The sequence below is a fragment of the Octopus sinensis genome, linkage group LG3 (genome assembly GCF_006345805.1).
Source record: "Octopus sinensis linkage group LG3, ASM634580v1, whole genome shotgun sequence".
Classification (NCBI taxonomy): domain Eukaryota; kingdom Metazoa; phylum Mollusca; class Cephalopoda; order Octopoda; family Octopodidae; genus Octopus; species Octopus sinensis.
Genome location: NC_042999.1, coordinates 4,552,646 through 4,567,775, shown reverse-complemented (window position 1 = coordinate 4,567,775; position 15,130 = coordinate 4,552,646). Strand labels below are relative to the sequence as shown.

The 15,130-nt window shown below is 35.4% G+C and overlaps 1 protein-coding gene across 5 annotated transcripts in view; it reads left to right on the top strand.

Moving 5' to 3' along the window:
- LOC115209252 (titin) overlaps window positions 1–14,531 on the top strand; it is a 46,190-nt gene extending 31,659 nt beyond the window's left edge. For all 5 annotated transcript variants that reach the window (XM_036500828.1, XM_036500827.1, XM_036500826.1 and 2 more), the window contains 4 exons: window positions 7,637–7,810; window positions 9,123–9,193; window positions 11,427–11,562; window positions 14,167–14,531. In XM_036500828.1, the coding sequence (XP_036356721.1) occupies window positions 7,637–7,810; window positions 9,123–9,193; window positions 11,427–11,562; window positions 14,167–14,193 (408 nt within the window). In that variant the 3' untranslated portion in view covers window positions 14,194–14,531. The remainder of the gene's footprint in view (window positions 1–7,636; window positions 7,811–9,122; window positions 9,194–11,426; window positions 11,563–14,166) is intronic.
- The last annotated feature ends 599 nt before the right edge of the window (window positions 14,532–15,130 follow it).

Here is a 15,130-nt window from a genome sequence, read left to right as displayed (position 1 = left end):
ACTCTGCTTGTGAAGACCCGTTGAGGCAAGTGACGATCAGAATCAAAATCGATCAATGGAAATCGATCAATGGAAATTGCAGATGTGTTACCAGTGCCGGTGGCATGTAAGAGAACTTTCCGTTTCGCGACCGTTGCCAGCACCGCCCCGTTTCGTGTCCGTTGCCAGCCTCGCCTGGCCCTCGTGCCGGTGGCACATAAAAGCACCATCCGTTCATGGCCGTTTGCCAGCTCTGTCTGGCACCAGTGCGGGTGGCACGTAAAAAGCACCCACTACACTCACGGAGTGGTTGGCGTTAGGAAGGGCATCCAGCCGTAGAAACACTGCCAGATTTGACTGGGCCTGATGAAGCCTTCTGGCTTCACAGACCCCAGTAGAACCGTCCAACCCATGCTAGCATGGAAAACGGACGCTAAACGATGATGATGATGATGATATACATATATACACATACATACGTGTGTGTGTGTGTAATGTATATATATGTATGTATATATACTTGCATTTATATATATTTATATGTATGTATATATGTATAATATTTATATACACACACACATATGTATATACACATACAAGGTGGTATCAAAATGTCCCCAGACTAGTTACGTTTAATACAAATCAACTTATTTACCTAAGTTTTCGAAATTGTCGCCTTGCATTCCTGCCACTTCTGGAATCCGGCTTGGATATCGTTTTCCTTAAGTGAGTTGAGGACCTTCTGTGATTTGCTCTCGATCTTGACAATGGTGTTGGAATGGTGACCTTTGAGCTGCACTTTCATCTTGGAGAAGAGATGGAAGTCTGTAGCTGCAAAATCTTGTTAATAAGGTGGGTGCAAGAGTGGTACCATGCTGGTTTTTGGAGAAAATTCATGAGTGAGGAGAGCTTGGTGACAGGGGTCATTGTCAAGAATCCTGTTCTTTGTGCTCCACTGGTCAGTTTTGCCAAATGTCCTCCTTCACATTCTTCAAAATATTGCAGTAGAACTCTCAGTTGACAGTCTGGCTTTGGGGCAAGAATTCTCGATGCCCAATTACTGTGGTTGTTGAAATAAAATGGTGAGTGTGCTCTTACTTGAGGTGCAGTTTTGTTAAGCCTTTGTCGGTCATGGAGATGAAGGACTCTTCTATTAGGACAGCTGCTGCTTTGTCTCAGCGTCATACTCGTAGACCCTACTCTTGTCACCAGTGATAATCCTTGACACAAAGGATGGGTCATCTGTGGCACACTGATAGCGATCTTGACACACTCAGGATGTTCTTTCTGCTTAGTGGTCAGCAGGCAGGGGACAAATTCAGCAGTGACATGCCACATGTTCATTTCAAACATTGGGAATTCCTACATGGAGGAATACAACAGAACAACAACAACATCAGCAATGTCACTGACCCTCCTCCGATGACCCTCATCTACAAGCTGATGAATTTTCTCCACATTTCCTGGGATGGCACTTGTGGCCAGTTTTTCTCTAGATCACTCATCATATTCCAGGGATGTTCTTCTGCTTTTGAAATGCCTGTGATACTCAAAATATTGTGTACTACCCATTGCCTCATCTCTGTAATTTGTTGTAAGTTTGCTCAATGTCTCTGTAGCAGAATTCTCAAGTTTAACTCTAAATTTCGCGTTCACTCTTTCTTCCAACTTCCTGTTCGTGACAAAATCGTAGCTACAGTATACTTGGCATCACAAATTTCAGCAGTTGCAAAGTAAACACAGTGAATTCATTTGGCACAAGGCTGGCTCTCACCAAGCATGCAACTGTGTGCTGCCATCTGTTGGTGTGCTAGAGAATTAGTCTGGGAACTTTTTGATATCACATCAATGCATATATATATGTGCATTGAAGTGGTATCAAAAAGTTACATATACGTATGCGTATGTATAATATACACACACACACACATATATATATATATATATATATATATATATATATATATATATATATATCAATTGTGTATTACTTTTCGACTTTTCACATACATATGAAATATATATACGTACGTACATGCATGCATGTATGTATGCACACACATATACATATATATACATGCATATAGATATCTATATATACATATGTATGCATATATATATATATATATACACGTATGCATATATATATATATATACACTTATGCATATATATACACGTATGCATACATATGTATACACATGCATATATATATATGTATATACACGTATGCATATATATACATGTATATATATATATACATGTATGCATATATATATGTGTATATATATACATACATATGTATGCATGTATATTCTTTAACTTTCGAAATTGTATCAGCTTTAGAGCTGTGGTCATGCTGGGGCACTACTGTTGGCTGTGCTACACCATTATTTGAAACCTTTCTCTGATGTGTGGCATTCAGTGAATGAGGTGGGATTGGTGCTGCTACCTTCATCTCTGTTTCCTGCCACGAGGTAGGATCATCTCAAACCCTTGGCAGGAGGAGATACAGTTTTGTTTTGAAGACACGTGCACATCATACAGGCCACTCACTCATTTTGGAAGAATATTGAGGAGCTATGGGTTCTTGAAACCCAAGCAGTATCTGGTCCTGTATTGTGATGGTGATGCTGGGATCTTTGGCAATGTATGTATGCATGCATGCATATATATATATATATATATATATATATATATATATATATATGCACATGTATGCATGTATGTACGTATGTACATATACACACTGATACAGACGTGTATATATTCATATATATATGTTTGCTTGTGTGTTCCCTTGTCTTATAATTACACATGGGCATCACTATCACATTTGTGATCTCAATTTCCTGTCTTTTGCGAAAAGCATGTTGGACACAGGTGACTATTAACTTGCTTGAAGACAGGTAATGGTTGGTGACAGCAAAGGCATCTGCCCTTAGACGTTTTGCCTCAACAAACTCTGTGTGACACCTGGAAGGGTGGAGAATTGGATATCAAATAATGGTGTTGATCAGTGTATATATATATATATATACATATATATATAAAATATATATATATATATATATATACACACATATATATATACATATGTATATAATTGTTATTATTTTCATTTAAAACAGTTTGATTTGGTTGCATGTGATTTTGAATTTTGCAAACTTCTAACAGAAACCTAACTCATTCAGGCTCAGATTGCTGAATGGTAAAATTCCTCCATTCTCTTATCTGAGACTAAACAAGTTTGCTTTCTGTTAGAAGCCTGCAAAACTGTTAGTCACATGGAACCAAATCAAACTATTTTAAATAAAAATGTGTGGAACTGTTTTTTAAAAATGTGTTGAATACCTTTTTCTTTTGTTTGTCCACTCACTTGTGTGTGTATATATATATATATAATATACATACATACACACATATATATATATATATATACGCATACATATATATCTATATATATATACATATTGGGTCATTCCATAAATAATGCAATTTCTTTATACTTCTTTAATTTTTCAAAATTAATATAATCAAAGTTCTTTTTTAATCTAAAATATATTGCCCTTCATTTTCTACAATGCTCTACTGTCTATCTGGTAGACTTGCAAGGCTCCTCTTCCAAAATTCACTTCTTCCTTATGAAAAATACTCTTCCAGTACTGACTGTGGAATAAATGATAATCAGATGGGACAACATCTAGTGAATATGGTGGGTGAGGCATCATTTCCCATTCAAACTGCTCCAGCCTTTGGAATGTCATCTTTGCTGTATGTGGCTGAGCATTATCCTGATGGAAGAACACCTTTTGTCTTGAAACCAAAGATGGTCATTTTTCTTCTAATGCTGATTTAAATGACTGGTTGAATGACCAAATCCAAACTTCTCTGCTAGTTCCTCAACAGTTGTAATGGGATTTTGTTCCACCAGATTTGCAAGATGTCCTCAACAGGCTCTACAGATCTTCCAGGACAAATCTCATCTTCTAGGCTGTAGTTTCTGGCTCAGAATTTCTAGAACCACCGTTGACTCTGGTTTACACTTATTGTCCGATCCCCATATACTGCATTAATAATCTTTGCACTTCCCATTGCATTGTTGCTTTTATTGAACTCATAAAGCAAAATATGCTGAATATGCTCCTTTGTCACTTCCATTATAGCTTTGAAAAAATAGCTGTTAAAATCGAACTGCACTCTCCAAAACATGCACTAAGAATAAGGACGAAGTAAAATTACTACCTGCTTTTATAGCAAGATGATGCGGGTAGTTTATTTCGTCCCTCTCCGACTTTTAGTTCATACAAATGAAAAAAACTGCATTATTTATGGGATGACCTAATACATATGTTCTAAAATTTAAATAGAAACCTAACAGATGGAAATTTCCCACATAGGATATTCCTAATTTCTCATCAGTTCTTGTCCAAAAGATCCTAACAGTTTCATCCCTTTAACAATAATTTTGTTGATTTTTGTTGGCATTAATGGAGAGAAGCTGCTGGAAATTGCAAATGAACAGTGGACAGTTTTCTTCACTGTCACCTGTCCGTTTGCTATTCCCAGCAGCTTCATGCCACCAAAAGTGAACAATGTTATCGTTAAAGGCGTGATCTTGTGGACAAGAACTGGGGAGAAATTAGCAGGATTCTACATGGAGAATTTTCCATTTGCGTTTCTATTTAAACTTTTGAATGTATTGTTTAATGTAATGCTATGCACTTTTTTAATTTTTACCCATTTTGTCAAATATATATACATATATATATCTATATACATAAATATATATATATATTTATATATCTATATACATATTTATATATCTATATACATATATATATCTATATATTTATATATCTATATACATATTTATATATCTATATACATATAATATATATATATATATATATATATCTATATACATATATATCTATATATATACATATGCACACACACATATATATATATACATATACATACACACACACACACATATAAAGTGTCCAAGAGGAAGAACTTAATGGTCAGTCGCATGTATTTGAACAAGACAGAGAAATCCGTGTGTTCCAAATACCACACAGCATAAATTCTTGGTTTATTAAAACTCGTTTCCTCCTGTTGACAATGTCAATGATGATCAACTCCACACGACGTGAAGCAGAGATAATCTCAAGATTCAAGAATTCTCCAAAGGTGACATACCATTGAGGAGAAAGAGGAATGTATCATCTCATCCGGTTGAGGGACAGAAGAAGCTTCTGAGCATAGAAAATCCTAGGTCAACAAATTGTCCGACCCATGTGAGCATGAAAAAGTGGACGTTTAAACAAGGACAGTGATGGTTCTAAGACTTAAAACTTGGTCTTAATAATTGATGGAAGTCTTATTTTTTCATCTAACAAAATTCTAAATTCTTTACAGCATTTTATCATTTAATCATCTTTATTTTCTTGAGGCTTTTATTTTTAGCTTGCTATCTGCTGCTGTTACATTCCACAATAATTTAATTTTTTTTTTGTAGCAAAGAGAAAATTTTGCTTATTATTTCATGATTTTATTTAATTTTTATTTCATTTTAAAAATTTTATTTTTATTTTATTTCATTTTAATTTAATCTTATTTCATTTTAATTTAATTTTATTTCATTTTAATTTAATTTAATTTAATTTTAATTTTATTTTATTTCATTTCATTTAATTTTATTTCATTTTAATTTAATTGTATTTTATTTCATTTTAATTTACTTTTATTTCATTTTGTACTTATGGCTAAATTGAATTAATGTGACAAGGTTTGTATGAGATCAATGTATGTTTAGAAAATATTGCAAATGTTGATCTTGTTTCATATTCTGTATTTAATCTTCGATGTAAATAGAGAAATGTTGCTAACTTTCTTTAACTCTTTTCTTACTATATTGCCACTGAAATACACTCTCTACATATTTTAATAAATTTCTAAGATAACAAAGAATTTAGTAAAATAATGTGTGTGTGGCTGAGTGGTTAAGAAGCTTGCTTCCCAAGTATGATAGTGTCAGGTTCAATCTCACTGTGTGGCACCTTGGGCAAGTGTCCTATAACCATGACCTGACCGAAGCCTTGTGAATGGATTTGATTGATGGAAACTATGAGAAGCCTCATGTGTGTGTGTGTGTGTGCTGATGTGTATCTTTGTCTTGACATCCTGTGATGGTTGTAGACAAGCATCACCTTGTCTGACCCATGTGAATATGCAAGGTAATATTGCCAGAAAAATATTTCTTGCTTGGAAACAGTTGAGAGTTGGTGACTAGAAGGGCATCCAGCTATAAGAAATATGCCTAAATGAATTCCATCTGACCCATGCAGGCAGGGAAAAGTGGATGTAAATGGTAAAGGTGATAATGATGATGTCATTGTTAAATTGATATTTGGAACAAAAATTAAAATGAAATTTTTATGAAAAGCTTTAAACCTTTAACATGCTGTAGATGCCTCACATTGCTGTATGAGTTTTCTCAATGCGACACAATGCACCTGCAGCTACAGGGGAGAAAACTCGTACAGTGACATGATGTGCCTTAAGCATGCTAAAGGTGAATTTAGATCATGAGAAGTATCATATAGCCAAGGGCAGTTTCAGGTAGGTTGGTATCGAAAGGGTTGACCATTTTATTACCATATTTCTGTTGAAATAAAATGCCTTTATTTTAATTAGTTTTGAAAATAATGAAAAATTTATCGAAATAGTTTTGTCATTTTTAAACTGGCATCTAGACGAGAAAGTAACATGAAATTATGATGAAAGGTTTAAATTTAGATCACTTCAGTTCTTTAGCATTTAAACTAGCCATATCTGGCTAAAAATACTCCTACTGGTTTTATATTCAAACTGGCTGGATCTGGCTTCTCACGTCTACCTTACAATGTCATTCTGAAAGTAAGCAAACACAAAGTTTGAAATCTCAAAGCTTTGAAATAATTCACGATTAATTCAATGTGGATAAATAAACATTACATTTGACAGAGTAATGTGAATGCCAAAGGGTTAAATCAGGAGGTTTGAGTCAAAGAACCCAGCAGCAGTGCCAGGTGGGTTGGTATCCAGAGGGTTTGTCCATCTTTTAGATAAGTGATGTGTAGTTCTTTGGCTGTCTTTAACCCTTTAGTGTTCACATTATTCTGCCAAAATTAATCCCTTTTCATCCACTTTGTTTTGAACTAATCCAGCATTATCTTGTAGTGATGAGATTTTGATGAGGTAGCTGTTAACTTTTAAAACGATATTGTAGGGTTAGTGTGAGAGACCAGATCTGGCCAGTTTGAACATAAAACAGGCAGAATACTTTTGGCCGGTTAGGGCCAGTTTAAATGCTAAAGGGTTAAAGTTAGGTGTTTCAGTGAATATAGTTTTTCAAATCATTCGTAATTGTGTGTATTACCCCTTCCATATATAACTTTTGCTGTGGAGTGAGAACTAACAGTAATTAAAATTTAGACATGTTCTGCAAATCTTAAATCTTCTAAAATTAATCCACTCTTCATTGCTACTGATCTTCATGGGCTTATTGACATATCGATAATCAAATTTTTACACGGACCCCAGTTTAATGTCTGGACTGTTGTTGTTGTTGAAAGAAATGAAAATGGTTTTATTTGATATTGTTCCTGGTAGCCGCCAGAAGTTCTTGCTCCAGCTGTTGAGGCCGAAAGCAAGGAGAAGGAATTGATTGCCATGGAACGAAATCATATTTATAAACAAATGAACGAAATTTATGTGGAGCGAGAAAAAGCTTTCAGATCCATTGAAGAATTTTACCAAGATAAAATGCAATCTCTGCAACTCCAGGTTTGTGATTTTCAATTTTTTTTTCTTTTAAAACTAAAAATTGTTTAGTGTTTTAAAATATGAGTTATTCATTGGTTTTGCCATTTAGCTAAACAGACTTGTGAAGGCGGTTACAACGTTGAGGGTTCCAGCTGATCTTATCAATAAAACAGCCTGCTCATGAAATTAATGTGCAAGTGGATGAGTACTCCACAGACATGCACACCTTTAATGTAGTTCTCACTGGGAATTGAATTCACAACCTTACAATTGTGAACTGGAATACCCTAACCACTAAGCCATGGAAGGCTTCACAGGAAAAGAAATAAGTTGTTTGTCTGCCCAGAGTTTTGAATTACAGTTTTTCTAACAGAGGCACAGGCATGGTTGTGTGGTTAGGAAGTTTGCTTTCCAACCCCATGATTTTGGGTTCAGTCCCACTGCACGACACCTTGGGTATCTTGGACAAGGTTTTCTATGGTCATTGGCCAACCAAAGTCTTGTGAGTGGATTTGGTAGATGGAATACCATTCGCGTGTGATCGTTACCAGTGTCACCATACTGGCACTTGTGCCAGTGGCACATGAAAACAACATTCGAGCAAGGTTGTTGCCAGTGCTGCTAGACTGGCATCTGTGCAAGTGGCACATAAAAAACACCATTTGCGTGTGACCATTGCCAGTACCGCCTGACTAGCCCTCGTGCCGGTGGCACGTAAAAGCAGCCACTACACTCTTGGAGTGGTTGGCGTTAGGAAGGGCATCCAGCTGTAGAAACTCTGCCAGATCAGACTGAAGCCTGGTGCAGCCATCTGGTTCGCCAGCCCTCTGTCAAACCGTCCAACCCATGCCAGCATGGAAAGCAGATGTTAAATGATGATGTGTGTGTATGTATACCCACACACACACAATCATATGTACCTGTGTGTGGCCTTGTCCTGACACTGTGCAAAAGCTGTAAATGAGCATCACTGCCATACAAGCAGTTTCCTTTATCTCTGGCCATGGAAAAATATTTCCTTGCTTGGAAACCAGTTATTGTTGGTGACTGGAAGAGCACCTGGCTGCAGAAAATCCACCTCAATGAACTGCCCCATATGTTTCCAGTGATGTTGACGATATTCTTAATAATAGATCAGTTGCCTCAACATAAATCTTGTATTAGACCAAGCTGCTGAGATGACCAAACAATGTATCCACGACAGTTATGTAAAATCTTTGAAATTACCAAACCTTTTCCTTTGTAAACTTGTATGATATTTCTGTTCTGTATTCCCAAGGACAATAGTTTCTCAAATTTCCATTTCTCTTTCACCTTATATTCCGTGTTCCAGAGTACAAAGATGAATACTGCCACAAGGCAAGAATTTGCAAAAGCAGTGGAAGAAGTAGAAAACAAATTCCTGTGAGTAAATTGTATCCCTATTTGCGTGATGGATGGGTGGGAGTTGATCTTTTAGAATTTTATGTAATGTGATCTGTACTCTCTTTTACTTGTTTCAGTCATTTGACTGCGGCCATGCTGGAGCATCATCTTTAGTCGAGCAAATCGACCCGGGGACTTATTCTTTGTAAGCCTAGTACTTATTCTATCGGTCTCTTTTGCCGAACCGCTAAGTGACGGGGACGTAAACACACCAGCATCGTTTGTGAAGCGATGTTGGGGGGACAAACATACACGCATATATATATATATATATATACGACAGGCTTCTTTCGGTTTCCGTCTACCAAATCCACTCACAAGGCTTTGGTCGGCCCGAGGCTATAGTAGAAGACACTTGCCCAAGATGCCACGCAGTGGGACTGAACCCAGAACCATGTGGTTGGTTAGCAAGCTACTTACCACACAGCCACTCCTTTGTTTTTTTTTCTTCTTTTTTTTTTTGTTAAAAGGAAAAAAATTAGCAACACACCTGAAATTTTCTTTTGTCTTTTCATTGGTTATTCTGTTCTGTAAATAATGTTAGAAATATTCATGAAGTGCAGGAATGGCTTTGTGGTAAGAACTTTGCTTCCCAACCACATGTTGTTTGTTTGTTTCTTCTCGAGCCATACCTGGCTCATAAGGGCCGGTTTCCCGGTTTCCTTGGCATATAGGTTCCCCACCTGGACAAGACACCGGTCTGTCGCAGGTGAGCTGCAAGATGCAGGAGGAAAGAGTGAGAGAAATTGTGGCGAAAGAGTCAGCAGAAGTTTCGCCATTACCTTCTGCCGCAGCTGCATGGGGCTTAGGTGTTTCGCTCATAAACACATACATTGCCCGGTCTGAGATTATTCCATTTACATCACTATTACTGCCATACTACTTGTATTACAATCGAGAATGTTGATGTTAGATCCTATTTCAAATGTATATAATAAATAGGCGTAGGAGTGGCTGTGTGGTAAGTAGCTTGTTTACCAGCCACATGGTTCCGGGTTCAGTCCCACTGTGTGGCACCTTGGGCAAGTGTCTTCTACTATAACCTCGGGCCGACCAAAGCCTTGTGAGTGGATTTGGTAGATGAAAACTGAAAGAAGCCCGTCGAGTATATGTGTATATATATATATATATATGTGTGTGTATGTTTGTTTGTTTCCCCAACATCGCTTGACAACCGATGCTGGTGTGCTTACGTCGCTGTAACTTAACAGTTCAGCAAAAGAAACTGATAGATTAAGTACCAGACTTACAAAGAATAAGTCCTGGGGTTGATTTGCTTGACTAAAGGCAGTGCTCCAGCATGGCCAGTCAAATGACTGAAACAAGTAAAAGAATAAAAGAGTAGGTTATATGGATCAGTTTATGGATTTGATTAATTCGTTTCAGCTGTGAGCTGCTGCTTTTTCTTATTTAGTTCTTATTGGCTGTCTTATGTTGTTGCTATTTCACCTTCCAAATAAGGCAATCTTGTATATATCTACATCCACTTTGAGAAATAAGGGGTGCAGATGTGGCTGTGTGGTTAAGAAGTTTACTTTCCAACCGCATGGTTTCAGGTTCAGTTCTACTGCATGACATCTTGGGAAAGTGTCTTCTACTATATCCCTACACTGACCAAACCCTTGTAAGTGGATCTGGTTGATGGAAACTGAAAGAAGCCTGTGTGTGTGTGTGTGTGTGTGTCTTCTTAAAGTGTGGTAGTTGTGAACGAGTGTCACTGTTAAACAAGTAGTGTCATTTGTTTCCAATGTTCTGTGAATGCAAGCCTAGCCATGGGAGTAATATGACTTTGCTTGGAAATAAGTTATGGTGGCCCCAGGAAGAACATCCGGCCACAGAAAATCAGCCTCGATAAACTCTATTCAACCATTGAAATGTGGATGTTAAAAGTATGATGCTAAACTCATTTAAACACACTTGTATATTCTAAATGTATTTAGTATTGCCAGTGGCACGTAAAAAGCACCATCCGAATATGGCCGATGCCAGCGCCGCCTTGACTGGCTTCTGTACCTGTGGCACGTAAAAGGCACCAACGTAAAAAGCACCCACTACACTCATGGAGTGGTTGGCATTAGGAAGGGCATCCAGCTGTAGAAACACTGCCAGATCATACTGGAGCCTGGTGCAGCCTCCTGGCTTCCCAGACCCTGGTCGAACTGTCCAACAATGATGATGATGAATTAGTCAACTTTACTTTTGTCAATTACAGAAAACATGTTGAGGCTCCTGTCTGCGAAGATCTCCAGCTGAAGGTATTGGAATGCTATCGCACCAATCAGTCTCACCCACTTAACTGCTCAGCGGAAGTTCATGCCTTTGCTACAGCTGTCGACCAAGCAAGACAAGTAAGTTTACTAATCTTTTAATCTGTTTTCCTATTGGTAATCTAAGAGTGTTTAAAATAATGCTTCTAAAAGTGCTTCTGACTGACAATTTATTAAGTTCTTATGTTTATATAATAATATATACAGTGATTCTTTCATACAGAGACGGCAACTATTAGATTTATGCGTGTATGGTGTGGCTGAATCTATTAGAGACCATTCCAATTTATAGTTAACTTTGTTTTTCTTTAGTTTATGTATATATGTAGCTAATGACGTTGTATTGGTGGCTATATTTGGCTTAAAGGAATATATTCGCACTAAAAATCTTTGCTTAAAATTAACAGAACTACCTTTATATACCTTACTTTGTGAATTATTAATTAATGTAACTCTGCATTTGTATATTACATTAAATCTTCTACAATTGCCTTTTAAAGGACATAATTTTTAATTTTCACATGAGCAGTTCTTATTTTTATTATTATATTTCTGTTCAGCTGAATAGTGTCTACTATTGTTATGGTTATTTGTGGTATTAATGTTGAATTTATTGTAGTATTATTTATCATAGAATTAGATATATTTATTGCTTTTGAATTATTTTTAATATTATTAGCTTGTGGTATTATATTATCTAAGGCACTTTTTATATTTTCAAATGTATTGTAGTTAGAATTTTGCTTGGGTTTAGGTGTTCCAGTATTATAAGTATTACATATACTCCTATTGTTAGTTCTTATATTATTACCATCATTATTATTATTGTTAAAGTTATTATTATTATGGCTGTTTTTATATTTGTTAATTTTCCTTTTATGAGAACAGGCTATATTAGATCCTATGTTTGATATTGTAGAGAAGGATATTTTAATCGATAATCTATTAAATATATGATGATATTTATGATTCCTAGGAAAACTTTTTTTAACTATATTTAAAAACTTTTTTGCTAAACCCTTAACATTTAATGAAAATGGCAGTTTGTACCAAATAATGTCTCTCCTTCCACTTCTATTAGATAGTTTAATTACATTTATATATTAGTTTTGGGATTTGTATATTTTTCATTGAGTATTTGTCGTTATTATTATATTTAGTTCTTTGCCTATCATTATTTTTTCTAGGTTTTTTTATTGTATAGAAGTTCTTCATTTTTTATTAATTTCATATTATTGTTATATTTAAGGTTATCTTTATTTCTTGTTTTAGTAGCGCATGTATTAATTCCATTTGTGCTATGAAAATTTTTAGTTTAGTATCCTTTATGTATTTAATATTTTGTTTGAATCCGCTAGCAGCTAAAGCCGGATTGTAATAATTGGCATGATTATTAAAAATTTCTTCATTATAAGATAGGTCAGATATTCTAGTAGATAGATCATTACTTAAAAGTATCATAAATAATATATGATAATTTGAATTAATATTTATATATTTAAGATATTCATTAGGTTTATGGAATGGATAGTAGGTTAAATTATTAAGGTCTAAGATTACGTCTAAAAAATTTGCTTTAGAATAACTTTCCTCAAATGTGATAGATAAGCCAAAATTTTTATAATTCCTCTCTCATTTTTCCTATTTTCTTTTGGATCTACCATTATAGACAAGGAGTGCATCATCTCTATATAATCCTCCCATCAAAGCTGGGAAGTATTGTTTAGTCTCATAATAAATATAATCCTACTAGATCTGTGCGGAATCGGACGATCCCATTGTAATATCAAATAAATAAATAAACTATTATTACCAGATTGGCACCATATTTTGTCATTGAATTTAATTAGTGTTTTTCTATCTAATAGAATAATATCAATTTCCTATGGTGTAATGTCAGTATGATTTTTGGCTAAAATTATAGCTTTATTTGATATAATTGGTGATATTGATGCGTAATAATTGTTGATGTCAAATTGTAAAAATAAGTTTGTCTTATTAGGTAATAGATATAATTAAAAAATATTATTAAAAAATATATATAATCACTTGTATTTAATATATAAATATTTTAATAGTATTAATACTTTGATACAATATAGCACTCAATATAAATTCAGTATATAGTATTCTCATTGAATATATTTAAAGATCTATCTATATATATATATGTATACAGTGATTGCAGCCTTAGATGTTTAGAAACACAAAAAGCCTTAATTTCACTTAAACATTTATTGTTTGTAATAATAGAGTCAAGAAATGTCATTGCTTGAAACTGTGACTTGTTCACTGACACAAAAATTCAGCTGCAGTTTCGACCGATGAAAATGTTGGCACCATTATTACAAACAAGAAATGTTTAAGCAAAGTAAACAGTTTCTGTGTGTTTCTAAATAGCTAACAATATGTCTCCCACAATGCAATCACTTGCTATGTAACTGCATCTCCATAATATATAAAGTTGGTAGAATCATTAGGATGCTGGGCAAAATACTTAGGGGCATTTTGTGTCTTTATGTCCTGGGTTCAAATTCTGCTGAGGTCAACTTTGCCTTTAAGTACCAGTTTCACACTAGGGTCGATCTAACCACTTCCTTGTACCTGAAATAGAAAAGAATATATATATTCCTGTTTTGATTGTGTTGTATTTCTATTTCTACTGTTTTTTTTTTCTTTCTTCAGAATGTTATTCTTGCCAAGAAAGTCTGACCTAATTCTTGCACCAATTGAAACAATATTCTAAGAATGCTGGGTATGGTCAATGGAAGATTCCACGGCTGCAGTTCTTCAAAAAGATTACTTACCATCAAAGCAGCCGTCCTGCAGATTACCACCAAACTTAAGACCTTGAAGGGCCGTCTTCCCACTTCCATTAGAGTTGTTATGTTTGTCTGTGGCTTGTTCAAAGCTGTTAGAAGAGACGAGACATTCTTTTATATCTTAGTCTTCACAATTAATTGTATTTGGCTTCGTTAAAAGGGAATGATTACAAGAGAATAAATTAAAAAAAAAGTGCTGTGATGTGATCTTTTACACATTTTCTTAAAGAACAATTTTCTGTTATTTTCAATCCCCACCCCACTGCTACATGTTGGTAGGTCCTGATGCATCTCCACCCTTATCTATTTCTCTCTGTCCTCTCCTACAGGAGTAGCCAAGTATCTCCTTTGTATAAGGCATCTATCTTTATCCCTCTGTTGTACTCTAGTCACTTCCTGTAGTTCCATTCCCTCTCCCAGTTGAGAGGTCTTTGTCCTGCCAGTCACTTGGTGACCCTGCTGGTGTTGGTGCCACACAAAATAGCACCCAGTGCACTCTGTAAAGTGTTTAGTGTTAGGAAGGGCATCCAGCTGTAGAAAACATGCCAAAACAGATAATTGGAGACTGGTGCAGCTCTCTGACTTGCCAGCTCCTTTCGAACTGTTCAACCCATGCCAGCATGGAAGACAGATGTTAAATGATGATGAAGGATAATAGAAGTATATTAATTAACCCTTTCGTTACTGTATTTTGAGATGCTCTGTGTGTCTTTCAATTATTTTAAATATAACAAAGAATTTAGTAAAATAACTCAGTTATCATTAAGCTAGTGTTAGGAACATAAATTGTGACTATGGTTGGGTGGAAGATTTTAATTCAAAACTTA